Genomic DNA, 15,897 nt, shown 5'->3' on the forward strand with positions numbered 1-15,897 from the left:
ATGAACTAGCCTCATTCCCAGGGCTCAAAAGTCACAGGTGACAAACGACTATAGTGTCGGAGATGGCAGGTTTAGGTCCTGGGCTTCTCCCATTGAGCCTTTAGTCCTAGATGGCTCCTCCTGCTAGACAGATGTCCTGTGAAAACGGGGAAGTCCTTTGCCAAATTTCCCCAGGCTCCAGGAGTCCACTACTAATCTACTTAAATAATTTAGAACTTCATCTTCCCCGTATTTATTTCCTTCCCGACCCTCCATAAGCCTTCCGTGGGACACTTTTGATAGCATTCTAATTCGAAGAGGGAAGGAGTATCAGATCGGCTTCAGGCACTTCTCTTTCAACCGTTGCTCCGGGGGAGGAGGGAGGGGTACGCTCCCGGGTCCCACCCCCAGGGAGAGATCAGGGCCGCGCAACACAGTCCTTGCTAAAATCCCAACGGTTACTGCCAGCGATCTTTCCACTTAAGTGCAGCAGCTTTATCAGTAAGTTCCAGGGCACCACTTGTTTGTAACGATGAGCTCGTGCTCCAGAACTCGCCGACGTCACAGTCCTGCCCCGCAAATGGATTCATTCCACAAAGACTTCTTGAGCGCCTGCGTGCACACACTCTAGTGGCCAGGGGAGCCGAAAAGCTCGCCTAGGGGGACCCCGGTCTAGTAGGGGAGGGGAGTGTCCCAACAACCAGCCCGTGCCAAGCAGCCCCCCGGCGCCCACACACGCAGCAATCGCCACAAGCCTCGGGGTCAGATCTTACTGTCGCCTGGCAGAACAGTACGAAGAGGCCGAGCAACTTGCGGCCACCCAAGGCACCGACCCGAGCGGCCCCGTCCTGAGCCCCGCGCGCTCGGGCGGCCCGCGGCACACCCGTGGGCGCCTCGGTCCCCGCCAAGCGCCGCTCGAGGGGAAGCGCGGCCGCCGCGACCTCGGGCGGCGAGAACGGCGGCACCTCACAATGCGCTGGAAGCGGAGCCTCGCGCTCGGGCCCTTCCTCAGTCGTCGGGGCCGCGTCCGCGTCGTGCCCTCCGGCGTCCTCGCTCGAGGAACGGCCCGCGGCCGGGAGCCTCCCGCACCGCTCCCACCAGACCCCCCGACCCTCGCCGCGGAAGCGCGACGGCCCCGGGGCGGAAGTTGCCGGCCCGCCGGCCGCCTCACGAACTACAGTTCCCGTGAGGCTGCGCGGGGCCGGGCGGCCTCGGCGCAGGCGCGCGCACGGCGTGCGTGGCGGCGTCAGCAGTTCTAGAACGTTGCTGTGGTAGCGCTCGGGCGCCATGTTAGGACGAAGGGGAAGGAGGAGAAGCGCTTAAAGCGGCGGGAGCGGTGCGGGAGTGGGGTTGGACCCAGGGCTGAGGCAGGCCCCCCCCTCCCTCCCGCCTCAGTGGATCATGCCCAGGGCGGCAGCGGCGGCGGTTGCGGGGGGGAAGTGACTGGGCGGTGCCGGCGCAGGAGACGATGCCGTTGTGAGTGATTTGTATTCTGTTTTCTCTAGCACGCCGGCGGGGCCTTGGGGGCGGCGGGGGGGAGGGGGAGGGGGTGGCGCGAGAGCCGGGCCCTCGGCCCGGGGAGGGGGGCGGGAGGCAGGCGGGAACGGGGCTCTTCCTGTTTCCTCACCCGCTCGCCGCCGCACTTCCCCTAGCGCTCGGTTCCCGCTTCCCCCCACCCCTTCCTGGCTCCGCGGCCGTCGGGCCGGGGGCCTTCCCCTTCCGGAACGGCCGGGGGGAACCCGAACCTTGCTGCGCCCGCTCCTCCGCCCCGTCCGAAGAAAGGAAAAGAGAAAACAAAACAAAACAAAACAAAAAAGCCAATGCCTGGCGGCGGGGAAGGAAGGCCCTGCTGGTCGCGGGGTCGGCACACGGGGTTCAGGTTCGCTCTCGGCGTCTCCCAGGCTCGTTTCGATGCTCTCTTCCTGGTCTGCCTCCGCCGCGTCCCTCTCTTCCTCCCGTTTCCAGGATGCCCAAATCGTGCGCCAGAGTTAACCCACTTCCACGTCCCAGCTTGCACGAGCACTAGCTAAAAGCGCAGTTTCGAGCGTCGAGCCTTGCTTGCTCTGTGTTTGGACCCCCCCCCCCCACCCCGCCCGCCCCCAGGCTTTCCCCCACTCGGCGAGGGGGCACTTGCCAGGGTGCGTGTGTCCTCCGCAGCGCGTTTCGTTACGTGTTGCTCCGTTTTGTTTTGATGGGCAGTCGGATTCATTCTGCTTGCCTTCTCCCTCCCGTCTCTAGTGGTGCTTTAAATTTTTCTCATTGTGGACTTAAAGCCAGTCCATCCCCGCCTTTCTGGTCTCTCGAGGGCTGCGTCTTCTCCCTTGCTGCCCTCGTCGGGCGTTTTAAAAAGTTTCTATTTTCTTTCTCTTTCAAAGAACGAGATGTAATTTGCGAGCTCATTGTTGGCATCGGAAGTCGCTTACGGTTGTTTTGTTTTGTTTGTTTTTCCTTTCTGCGTATATTACAGCAGTGTCGAGGCCTAAATAGTGAGACTGCATTTCTTCCATTTATGAAGGTTCCAGTGTGAGAGTGCTCCTCTGAGACTAGACTGGATTTTCTTCTTTGTGGTCCCCAAATGAAGCATGTAATTGACACTGGAAGTTTTACTTAAATGCAAAATAAAGGTCTTGTGATTTCTAGACACCTAATACAGCACCACAGGTTTATTTATTTATTTCTTTTAAGTAAAGACCATTTCTTTTTCGCAAACATCACTGATTACAGTTTTACAAGTTGATAGGTCTGTGTACTTGTGTGCGTGTGTGTCTCTTCACAGCCGAGGCCCTAACTTTGACACAGGCTTTAAGACGTCTATTGCTTTTTATACAGTATTTTTAAAAAGAATTTCATGCTCCTTCACACCCGCTCCTGTCATTTTTAAAGGACCTGTCAACATTTCTGTAATGAGAATATTTGCTAGTTTTAATTAAATATGCAGACCTAAAATCTTAGAATCTGCAAGATCCCTGTTAATTGATTCATTCATCCTTTTAATGAAATGGTGGAAAGAGGCACTAGGAGCACTGATTTTTGTGGTATTTTCCAGATCAGCAATTAAATGTTTTTAGTGATGCCATGTGACTCCTTTGTGTTAGCTCACGTCTTATTGCTGTGCTTGAAAAGCAACTTTATGATAATCGTGGCAGTGTTACAAATTGGTCAGTGGTAGGAAATGTATGCCTTGAAAGGTTTTAATTAGAAATAACATAGTTGTGTCTTTCTCTTTAGAAAATAAAAATACTTTTACACCTACTTTTTCCCAGCATTCTTTGAGGAAGGGAGGTGTACGTTTTCTTTAAAGACCTCAGAGCAAAAATGTTTTTGGAAGTAAGTTCAAATGTATAAAATGGAAGACAGAGTTAAGGCAGCAGATTCATACATGGATGATTAGCTTTCCAGTGTGTTTTTTGAAATGCTAACAATGTGGCCAGCTTTTCATTAGCTGTCCCTTTCATTTTTAACCATAAGCGTAGTATACCTTTAAGTAAACAACAGAAAGACCAGACTGCTTAGTTAAATACGCCTTTTTCCACATTGATTGGCTTTCTTTGTTTTTCATGTTCTGGTGTCACACTGTCTTTCATTTCATTGCTTTGAAGCTGTGAATTGTGATTTCAGACTAGATCTTGTTCGATTTCCACTTGCAGTTTAGGGATGCCTGTCCTGTTAAATTTGGGTGGGTGGGATTGTGTATAGACCTTACGTGAGTTGTCAGAATGGGTTAAATCAAAGAGTATTGAAGTTCGTTATAAAGCATTGTGAACAAGTGTTCCTGTTTTGTCTAAAAAGCATATGTAATAGCATGTGTAATTTTGAAAGGCTGGTCCAATTTAAGAGTCATGGTGATGGGGCACCTGGGTGGCTGAGTCGGTTAAGCGTCCGACTTCGGCTCAGGTCATGATCTCATGGTTCCTGGATGTTAGGGCTCTGGTCTGACAGAGCAGAGCTTGCTTGGGATTCTTCTGTCTCTGCCCCTCCCCTGCTTGAGTGCACTTGTTCGCTCTCTCTCTCTCTCTCTCAAAACAAATAAATAAATAAATAAATAAAAAGCCATGGTGATGAAGCTTCCAGAAATTTTGGTAATCTTAGGATCCATCAATACAGTGTTTCTCTGGTAGGTATTGTTGACATTTATGGCCAGATAATTCTTTGGAGGGGTCTGTCTTGTGTGTTGTAAGGTGTTTGTTTGCTTATTTATTTATTTTTAAATGTTTTTATTCATTTTTGAGAGAGAGAGAGAGAGAATGTGAGTGGGGGAGGAGCAGGGAGAGGGAGACACAGAATCTCCCAGGCTCTGAGCTGTCAGCACAGAGCCCTACACGGGGCTCAAAATCACGGACTGTGAGATCATGACCTGAGCTGAAGTCGGACGCTCAACCGACTGAACCACCCAGGCGCCCCCCAATTTTTTTTTTTTTTTTACAATAAATTTTTGAGAGACAGAGCCACAAGCGGGGGATGGGCAGAGAGAGAAGGAGTCGAAGAATCCGAAGCAGGCTCCAGGCTCTGAGCTGTCAGCACAGAGCCCTTCGCGGGGCTCAAACTGATGAACCACGAGATCATGACTTGAGCCGAAATAGGACGCTCAACTGACTGAACCACCCAGGCGCCCCTGTTGTAAGGTGTTTAACAGCATCCCTGGCTTCAACCTGCTGGATTTCGGGAGCCCCACCCCCCATCTCTCCAGTAGTGACAACCGAAAATGTCTCTAGATGTTGCATATGTACCCTGGCAAGGTTCTTCCATTGCATTAATAGAATATAATGCCCTTCTGGAAACTATATTTTGATTTCTGCCCTACCCTGTGATGGGCAGATCATTATTTGCATGAGCTCAGTTCTGGCTATCACACTTACAATAAAAAGATTTTGAGGAGAGTAACCATTGTCAGTGGCCTAGCATTCATAAAACATTTAGAGAATGTTGTTGAAGTTACTGGAGGAGATATTTAACAAGATTTGGGGGAGACCGTAGCTTTTCTCCCACCTACTGGGGGCTGTCAAAAAGTTTCATGAAGTTCTAATGGATAGAACGGGGGCCGCCTGGTGGATGGTAGTACCAGCGATTCTCACAGTGGGAGCTGGGGGAAGGGGTGTCTCTGAGATCCTTTTAGGGAGTACATAAGATTCAAATTATTTTCATAATAGTGCTGGAATGTTATGTCTCTCACTCTATTGACATTTGCATTGACGGTGCGAAAGCTCTAGTGGGGAATGTTGTTCGTGCCTTAGGAAAAATCAAGGCAGAGAGAGGCACCATATTGTACTAGGAGGTCTTACATTTCTTCATCACACAGGTACATTTCAAAATTTCTTGATGAAACGGTAAAACACGTTCATTTTAATCTTGACTCAAGTTTATGTCTTATATATGCCGTGGTAACAGAGGAAGTACACATGTATACTAAAAAGTTGCACACGTATGATTGATTTGTGAACTGCACTAGTGTTTTTCCTCACAGAGCTCTTTTATCTGAAAAAACAGATGATGAACCATGGGTTTTGACGTTTAACTTGACCGTGAAGTCATCCTGTCTCTTTAAGGAAAACAGCTGACAGCTTTGGTGGCCAAATGATAAATTTGAACTTTGTGACAAAAGCTAGAATTTTGGAAATCTTGTTTGTGTCATCGTGAGCTTGACAGTTTCCCCCAAATTAAAAAAAAATTCTGACTAGATTGGTGGTGATATCAATGATAGTTTTTTAAATTTTGTGTAATAATGTGTCGACGTTTGGAAGATCTGCATAATTTTGTTGTAATAAAATTGTACATTGGTAAAAAGTTCATTCAAAGGACAGGGTAGACCGATAGATTTTTTTTTTGTTAAGATTTTATTTTTAAGTAATCTCTACACCCAACAGAGCGCTTGAACTCACAACCCTGAGATCAAGAGTGGCACACTGCACGGACCGAGCCAGCCCTAGACACCCCTAGACTCATGGATTTTAATACATTAGAGTACAGGTGGTTTATTGATAATAGTTTGAGCTTTCATGCCGTAATCTTTCATAAGTTACCACTTGCGGAGTTTTGGTGTAGTATCAAAGAAGAATATCCACAATTATTTAAAAAAGCTGTTAGAATACTCTTCTCCAGTGAGGATGGGGTGATGCCAGGTTTTCTTCATAGGTGTGTTACCAGAACAACCTGAACAACCTATCAAAGGGATTAAATGAAGAAGCAGATAGGCGAACCCAGCTGTCTTTGATTGAGCCAGAATTAAAGAGTCTTGCAAAAATATAAAATAGTGGGATTGTCTCACTAAATTTTTTGTTTTGGAGAACAGTTTTAAACAATTATGTTAATGTGTAATAGGTTTCTTGCTACTTAAATAAACATTAAAAAACATATCCCAGTTATAATTCCAGTGCAGTAAATATTGGCAGACATAATCCATATAAGCAAAAGTTCTTTGGGGTCCTCAGTAAATCTTAAGACTTATAAAAGAAGTCTGTAACCAGAAAGTTTGAGAACTTACAAATTGCTGCTGTACAGCAACAGCTAATAGCTTCTCGTCTGCTGTTTCCAGCGGCGGTGCCGTTGTAGCATCTCTGGGTGGCTTTTGGGCAGTCTGGAGGGATGGACACAGTGGTTTAAAGACTTTGTTGTTGTCCTGGGAAACAATGCATAGATAACCTTTAGGGAAGAGAATTTAAAAAAAATTTTTTTTTCTAATGTTTATTTTTGAGAGACCGAGAGAGTGTGAGCGGGGGTGGGGCAGAGAGAGAGAGAGGGAGACACACAATCTGAAGCAGGCTCCAGGATCCAAGCGGTCAGCACAGAGCCCGATGCAGGCTTCCAGCCCATGAACCGTGAGATTATGACCTGAGCTGAAGTTGGACACTTAACCGGCTGAGCCACCCAGGCACCCCTAGGGAAGATAACTTCTAACTTGGAGAGATTTTGGTTTTCAGATTTTAGGATTTAGAGATTTTTCTAATGAATTGCTTGCTGCCTAATAAATGTTGACTGTGGTTTTGAAATGTGGTATTTTACCTTAGGCCTGTTTTCAATTCATGCTTTTTGATGGGGAAGTTAGGAGATAAGGTGTGAGAATTGAGTAAATCAGTTCCTCTTCCCTGATCATTCCCACCTCCAGAGGTGAAAGTCTTCTGGCCAGAATGAAGCCATTTGGATTCCTAGCTATTTCCCATTTTGATGGGGTGGGAGGCATGTTTTTTATTCTGTATGTTCATTGTTCTGATTATTCGGTAGCTTTTAAATAATTGCACATTCTCAGTTTATGATTCACAGAACAGCAACATTACAGGAGGTATTAATTCCCTATAAATAAATTGAGGCTTGAAGTAGTTACTTATCCAGGGTCTTAAGGGTGCTTACATTGTAAATTGGGACTTAATTCAGCTTTGGGTTCCGTGTTCTGTTCTCATTCTGGTACTATACCATCTCCTCAGAAACTGTTTGATCAGCTCGGTTGGGATCTATCTATTCAGATGTCTTAAGTAGAGTTAATTTTCAAGATCATATTTCTTGCGTGTAGAATATTTGAACCTCAAATTTTTTTTACTGCCGACATGTATTTATTGTATTTGTGTATTATACATAAACTATAATATACTACAGAACCTAAGATCTTAGTATGTGTTTTTAGTGTTATTTATTTAAAGCTACGTACAGCTTTACCACTCTACAGGCTCCTATTTTGTGACGACTGCCTTCTGTGGAAAGTGTTACTTATTTTTTTTATGTTTGTTTATTTTTGAGACACACAGAGCATGAGCAGGGGAGGGACAGAGAGAGAGAAGGAGACACAGAATCTGAAGAAGGCTCAAGGCTCTGAGCTGTCAGCCCAGAGCCTGACCCAGGGCTCGAACCCATGAACTGTGAGATCTTAACTTGCCCGAATTGGGATGCTTAGCTGACTTTCTAGGTGTTACTTTTTAATCCTTGAATTGTAGGTCTTCAGAATTATATAACATTCTCAATTGTGGAAATTTAAGGATTTGGGAAAGGAAAAAGTGTAGGGATTTTGCTAGGTAGCTTTATTTTCTTCCTCTTCTGTCACAGAATTATCTTTCAAATTTATATTCCATCTATACTTTGTCCAGAAATCAGCTCTGGCATTTTATGATGGCTTTTACAGTTTATGGGTTAAGAATAGTATTCCTGTCATTTTGGTCATCAAAAACATTTTGTATTTCCTGCAGTTAATGTTTTATGCTATGACTATACACATACACACACACACACTTCTATGTATAAGTACCTATGTGTGTTATAATACTGTTATAATACTATATATTATATAGTATGTACTATAAAACTATGATTATATATGTGAACATATATGTATATATATGTTTAAGTTTATTTATTTTGAGAGAGAGAGAATCCCAAGCAGGCCCTGTGCTGTTGGCATAGAGCACAGTGCAGGGCTCCATCCCTCCAACCGGGAGACCATGACCTGAGCTGAGATCAAGAGTCAGAAGTTTAACCAACTGAGCCACACAGGCGCCCCAACAGTATATTTTTGACTATTCTTTTCTAATACATCTTTATACTTTTTCAAATTCTGTTATATTTACATTGTCTTCATTTTCAAGTTGTACTTGGAAAACTGATGCATGAGTACTGTGGTCTGGCTATTTAAAAAAACATTTTTTTTAATATTTATTTTTGAGAGAGAGAGAGACAGGAGATGGAATGTGAGCATGGGAGGGGCAGAGAGAGGGGGAGACAGAATCTGAAGCAGGCTCCAGGCTCTGAGCTGTCAGCACAGAGCCCGACGTAGGGCTCAAACTCAAAAACTGTGAGATGGTGACCTGAGCCAAACTTGGATGCTCAACCGACTGAGCCATGCAGGTGCCCCAGGTCTGGCTATTTTTTTTTACTTCTCCTAGTCTGTTGGGAGAGGGGGCAAGAAGGCAGTTGGAGGTGCCCTTAGGAAGGAAGAATAACTTGGCTATTATAATTGAGTAACAAGTACCTGCATAATCAGCCTTGCATTTCCAAAGTTTGCCTTTGGGATTCATCATAATTTAGTCCCTTGAGCATGAACTTCCTGGACCCTGTACTTAACTAAATATTGGCTGATTCACTTGGAATACATATGTTAAGAACATAACAAGTAGTTCTAGATATGTTTGGTACCGCTTAACAAAGAACACATGGCAGATAAATTAGTGATTCTTAGTATGATTTCTTAGTGATCAAGTACATTGTCTTGTCTGTATGCTTGACTAAGCTCCTACTAAAATCAAAACATTCAATGTTAGGGGCGCCTGGGTGGCTTAGTCAGTTAAGCATCCGATTTTCACTCAGATCATGATCTCATGGTTCATGAGTTGGAGCCCCGCGTCGGGCTCTGTGCTGACAGCTCAGAGCCTGGAGCCTGCTTCGGATTTTGTGTCTCTGACTCTCCCATGCTCTCTCTTTCTCTCCGTCTCTCTCTCTCTAAAAAAAAAAAAAAAAAAATTAAATTAAATTACAAAAAATTAAAGCATTCCACATTAGACTTCTTGTGAAAGTAATTGTAATATTTCTGCTAAGGATTAATATTGAGTGCACATTGAGACATTTTAGAAAGATCCCTTATTCCTTTTCTGTCTGGTGTCCTTTTCTTCCTGTGTAATCCGGATGGGCACATTTTGTTATGTTTAAGGCTAAAGCCTCTTTACAGCAAATCACACTGTGGTGAAATGTTACGTTGAGTAAGTTTTCGTGATTTACCGATTGCTTCCAAAGAAGACTATTAAACAAGGTAAGCTTTTGATTTTAGCTCAAATAACTAAAACTAGGAAGAAATGCTAAAGTGTTTTCTATTGGCTAGTAGCTTTGGATTTGGAGGCAGTTGACTTTGTTGGTACCATACGCCATAACTATTCCACATGCTCAGTATGAGGAAGCAGGGATTCATCAGTAGTTTAAATTGGGATGCAGTCATTACACATTAACCATTTGGGAAAACACCATTGGTGACTTTTCCTTTCCTTTTCTGTGTTCGTCATCTGCCTAGACTGCCTCCCCCCACCCCATCAAAGTCATTCAGAGTGCACACACCTCCTTAACGATTTTCTTTGGCATAGCTTCGATTCTTTGTTTCTGTAGTATTTATTTTAAGCTTTTACTTTGCACTTGTCTTTTAAGGATCCCAGACCAAATTTGAGATTGTCACCCAGAGCAGAGACAATTTTTATATTCCTGATTTTAGTGTTGTATTTCATAACATATTTAGGAATTCAGTAAATTCAGCCTAATAAATACTATGCTTTCTGGCAAAATTAAGGTAAATGAGAAAAAGAAGCTTTTAGAAAAACTGGATTGATACAAAGTTTTATAAACTTGAACGCTTTAGCAGTTTTCTGGAGCAAGAAAATGGAGCATGATTTTCTTTGTATTTACTATTTCTAATCACAGTATGGCACTGAAAAATCCATTTTTTAAAATGTTATTTATTTTTGAGAGAGAGATGAAGCGCAGTGGGAGAGGGGCAGCGAGAGAGGGAGACACAGAATCCAAAGCAGGCTCCAGGCTCCGAGCTGTCAGCACAGAGCCGGATGTAGGGGTGTGAACCATTGAACCCTGAGATCATGACTGGAACCAAAGTCCGACTAACTGACTGAGGCACCCACATGCCCTATGAAAAATCCGTTTTTTGAAATTTTGTTTATTTCACTTTAAAATAATGTGCTTTGATTAGCATAAACTGATTTTAAAAATCTAATAATCAAAATGCTAATTATTGTTTTCAATTAAACATTTGCTTGGTGTTCCTTGCTGCCAGGGAAAAATTTTAGGGGATGATTTTGGCCTTCTTACTATCACTAACTTAATTTTATGGTGAATAGTAGAATTAGATGATTTTGCCTTTCGTAGGACATCACTAAATTTGTTTTTAAAAATAATTTCACAGTGCTGAAACCTTTAGAAAGTGCAAAGTGAAATTCTATCTTAGTTCTTTTTGGTGTGTTTTTATGCGTTTACAGACATAATAAATTTTTCAATATATAAAACTGTGTTTTGTGAAAGATGTATAAAGACAACTCAGCATAAAGGTTACAATTATAGTTAAATGCCTGGGTTCTTATCCTGGCCCAGTGAATTTAGGTAAGCCGGTGTATTTGTTTCTTCTTTCCTTTCCTTTATGTTTATGTATTTTGAGAGAGAGAGAGAGAAAGAAAGAGAGACCGACCGTGAGCAGGGAAGGGGCAGAGAGAGGGAGAGAGAGAATCCCAAGCAAGCTCATTGTCAGCGCTGAGCCCAACTATCACACGAATTGAATCGTTGAGGTCAGGACCTGAGCCAAAATCAAGAGTCTGACACTTAACCAACTAAGCCACCTGGGCACCCCTACTTTCTTCCTCTGTAATATGGAGACATACAGTAGAGTTGCTAGGAACAATTGGGAATATTGTAAAGTGCTTGACCCACTACCTGGAATATATTGAGGTTTCAATAAATCCTATTATCATAATTATATTCCACAGTTTATTTCACCTGATATAGTGTGACCATTTTTGCATGCTACTACGTGTAATAATCACCTTTTTCTTTTTATATGGCATTGTATTACATTGTAAGAACGTAGTGCAATTAATCAGTCCTATATTATGTTAATAGATATTTAGGTGGTTTCCAGTTAGTGCATGGTATACAGTGCTCCACCGAACAGCCTTGGATATCTTTTTGTATTATTCCTATGAGGAAGGTCAAATTCCGGAAGCTGTGGGGTCAAGGAGGTATTTAGATACCAAGCATTCCCCCCCTCCATAGGGTATAACCCTGGGATAGACACTGTTCATTTCAAGTTTATTGTTGCTGTACAGGAGTTTGGACCCATATTTGGCCTGTCTTATAATCCATTGTACCCCTATCCTAAAGTGGGTGGAAATTTGGATTTTTATGTTCTATTTCATATACTAAAACTGTGTTGTGAGTTAAAGAGAACATGTCTCACAATTTCAGGGCCTTTTCTTTGAGTCTTGTGTCCTGGTATCCCTAGTATTGCTAAAGGTGAAGTTGCTGGATACAAACTTTTTTAAATTTTTTTATTTATTTTTATTTATTATTATTATTTTTTAATGTTTGTTTATTTTTGAGACAGAGAGAGACAGAGCATGAACGGGGGAGGGCCAGAGAGAGAGGGGGACAGAGAATCCGAAGCAGGCTCCAGGCTCCGAGCTGTCAGCACAGAGCCCGACGCGGGGCTTGAACTCACGGACCGCGAGATCATGACCTGAGCCGAAGTCGGACGCTTAACCGACTGAGCCACCCAGGCGCCCCTGGATACAAACTTTTAAAGTTGATACATGCATCTTTTATTTTAATGAACATTGCCATATTGCTTTTTAAGATGATGTTCACTTCCTCTGTGATTGTGAGGAGTGCTCATTTTCTTACAACATTACCAATATTGTAGGTTTATAATAAGTCTTTCATTTTTACCAGATGTATATCGTTGTTTTTCTGCAGTCTGACAGAAAAATGTTTGTCCTGATTTACTTGCCTGATTTGCAGTGAAACTTTTTAGTTGATTTAAAAAAAAAAAAAAAAAACTCTTTATGCATTATGACTCCGCATAGGTTGCATGTATTTTCCTCACTTAATTGTTTTAACTTTATGATACATTTTTGTTATATAAAAGCTAGAATATTTTTACGTAGGTAAATCTTTTTGTGTATTTTTGAGTTTGTGTATCTTAAGCATGGCTCTGAAAATAGTGTTCTTAATTTTTTTTAACTTTGAAGTATCTCTAATTTTTCAATATTTTGAAATAATGGCATCTGAAATATACATTTTACAATGAGTAACCGAACCCATTTGAATATTCCATACTTTCCTCACTGACTTGAAATGGTTATTTGTATGATTGGTACAAAGATTGATCAGAATTCGGATATATGGGCACAAAACAAGTTAACAAATCATACTACACTATATACTTACACTATTTGAGTTAGCTTTACAATCATGTACCCTAGTGGTTGTTGATATTTCAGTGTGTACTGATTAAGTCAGATGTCTAAACTTTAGAAATAAATATATAGCTGAAATAAGCAACCTGTAGTCCTATGCTAGTTTCACAAAAATGTTGATATTCTTTCTAAGTACCAAAATATTCTAATTAGAACCCTGTCTTGGATAGCCTAGCATTGGGAAAGGATGGACTTTTGAGTATTGGTTTAAAACTTCCTATGCTTGGAAACCGTTCTTTAGTGTTGTAGGTGTGTTATAGTTTTTACATTTCTAGTTTGCCATCCAATGTAGAGAAGAGAGGTCCAGCTTACTGGTAATGTAACTAGTGGCAGAAGTGAAACGAGTGATCTGTAACTAGTAGCTGTGAAATCAGCCCTGCTTTTTCTTTCTATTTATCAGATTGCTTCTGAGTTGAGAGCAGACTTTGTAGACAGAGTTTTGGATTCTATTGTCTGAAGTCCTAGAGGTTTTTAAGGAAGTTGTGTTTTAGGAAGATATGCTTGGTAATAGTGTGGATGGTGGACTGGCATGGCAAGGGAGAAAGGGGCAGGACAAGGTGCCAAGAGTCAGAACGAGAATAGTTGGAGTGGAATTGTTACACAGAATGTTAGAACAAAACAAAGTCAAAAGGAAAGGTGGGCGTGTGTCCTGTGTAAGCTTTGCCTCGATGAAAAGATTTTAACTGTTGTAAAGGAAATATCCCATGTCCTAAGCGAGAAAAAAATTGTGAACATTCTTACCACTGTGCTCCCCCACACCCTCAGTGTGCTGCTCTGGTGCTCACCAAAACAAGCGGGGTAGGGGAAGTAATGTTTTGTTGTCTTTTGTGATTTTGAGAGGGGTTAAAATTTGTAAATGTACTGTAAGTACATATACAAGTATGAATTTATACCTTGCTCCGATCCAGAAAGAATGAAGACAGAATGCTTTAGTTACATGTGAAAAACCAGCAAAATGTTTGCATTAAAGATTGGGTGAAAAGCGGGGTGCCTGGGGTCATGATCTCATGGTTCGTGAGTTCGAGCTCCATGTTCGGCTTTGAGAGCTTGGAGCCTCCTTCAGATTCTGTGTCTCCCCGTCTCTGCCCCTCCCCTGCTTGGGCTGTCTCTCTCTGTCTCTCAAAAATAAATAAACATTAAAAAAAAAAAAAAGATTGGGTAAAAAGGCAAAGTAAGGATAGAGATCTAAAACAGCAAGAAATTAGGATAAACTTCTTACAAACAGTGATACTTGGCTCATTGTAGAGAAGTTGCTGAATGGCCACCAGTTTCACTCTCAGAATTCAGTGTCCTAAAGGTAAAGATAAATCACGTTCCTGAGATGAAAATAAACTGCTCTTTAGGAAAAGCGTTAGTGTTCTTGATAGTAACAACCTGAAAGAAATATTAATGAATCACAAATACTGTGGCTCTGTATCTAATGTGGTTTTTTTCCTCTTTGTTTTCATAATTGTAGAATTTTTAGTTTTTAAATTTTATTTAGTTTGAGAGCGAGAGCACACACGCGCTCAGGCATATGCAGGGGAGGGGCAGAGAGAGGAGAGAGAGGATCCCCAAAAGCAGGCTCCACCTGTTGGTGCAGACCTGATGTGGGGCTCCATCCTGTGAACTGTGAGATCATGACCTGAACCGAAATCAAGAGTCGGACGCTTAACTTGACTGAGTTGTGCCCCTAGAATTTTATTTTTAAAATAGAATAATGTCTGAAGAAAATTAAGTACTGGCAAAAATGTCTCTAGAAAGTGATAGATAATGGGCAGATGTCTAATGTGTTCGAGAATGGGAGGAAGAGCTTTGTGTTCTGGGGATTGGTGGCTGTCTGGTGAATTGTTCCAGGAGAGTGTGTATTTTTGTTTTGTTAGAAACAGAACAGCAAATAAAGGATCCTTTAAATTGTTTTATCAGTCTACTTGATTTCTAATTTAAAATTGAATGGCAAACTCGACTTTCTCCATTTACAGTACAGTCATGGCTAATGTTTCTGCTTGGGACATTTTGGACCTTCAAAGCATATGGCAGCCTGGAACTCCCTAGTCTAGCTACTTAAGCTAAGATTAAGTCATTTTTAGTGGAGGCACAGGTGTCTTGTAACTTTCATAACATATATTTCTTCTTTTCCTTTGATTTGGTTGTGATTTAGTTTTATTTATGTGTTCTTGAATTAGTATTATGTTCTATATGTATACCTGTATAGATATATACGTTTTTTCCTGAATTAGATGGGATAAATAAATGTGATTTTATTTTAGATGATGCGACTATATTTTGAATAGAGTAAATAAAAAGTTATAATTTGCATCTGATATGTTTCCCTATCAAAATGTTAATGTGGAAACTAATATAGAAATCAACATTTTTTTTCAAATTAGGGTGAGCAAACTTGATGTGAATTTAGAAATATGAGTCTATATCCTAATGTTCTGTTGATATTGTTGATGTAGACAGGGTCTTTCCAAGCATTGTTTTTTTGCATGAGAATGAAAAACCTTAATATTGAGGAAGAAAAACATGGGAAAGATAAGTGAGCCTTAACCTCACAGAGAATGGGTACTCATAGTTTGTTGATGATCCCAAACTCAGCTGGTAATGGATTTCACCCCTTCAGACAGGAATGAATGCAAGAAACCTATTACTTGCTCAAAACAAAAAACAATACAATAGAGGCTTATTACCTGAAGTTGTGAAAACATGAATTCAGTTCAGACTTGACGCGAAATCTCTCCTTACTTGAATCAAGTCTAGCTAAAATGAACTTTGTACTTATTTTCATTTCTGGCTCTACTCATGTTAAAATCTTTTTTTGTTTTAATTTCTATTTTTATTTTATTTTTTTAATTTACATCCAAGTGAGTTAGCATATAGTGCAATAATGGTTTCAGGAGTAGATTCCAGTGATTCATCCTCTATGTATAACACCCAGTGCTCATCCCTACAAGTGTCTTCCTTAATGCCCCTTGTGCATTTAGCCCATCCCCCCACCTAC

General features: G+C 41.9%; 1 protein-coding gene across 7 annotated transcripts in view; it reads left to right on the top strand.

The window, feature by feature from the left end:
* The first annotated feature begins 1,315 nt into the window (after positions 1 to 1,315).
* Positions 1,316 to 15,897, top strand: part of PAPOLA (poly(A) polymerase alpha) — a 61,438-nt gene continuing 46,856 nt past the window's right edge. For 3 of the 7 annotated variants that reach the window (XM_019833614.3, XM_045060491.1, XM_045060492.1), the window contains exon 1: positions 1,631 to 1,858. In XM_019833614.3, coding sequence (XP_019689173.1) covers positions 1,800 to 1,858 — 59 coding nt within the window. In that variant the 5' untranslated portion in view covers positions 1,631 to 1,799. Of the gene's footprint in view, positions 1,456 to 1,630; positions 1,859 to 15,897 lie in introns of those variants that run through there. The other 4 variants (XM_019833613.3, XM_019833615.3, XM_019833617.3 and 1 more) reach the window with 2 other exon arrangements.

This window comes from Felis catus, chromosome B3, assembly GCF_018350175.1.
Source record: "Felis catus isolate Fca126 chromosome B3, F.catus_Fca126_mat1.0, whole genome shotgun sequence".
Lineage (NCBI taxonomy): Eukaryota > Metazoa > Chordata > Mammalia > Carnivora > Felidae > Felis > Felis catus.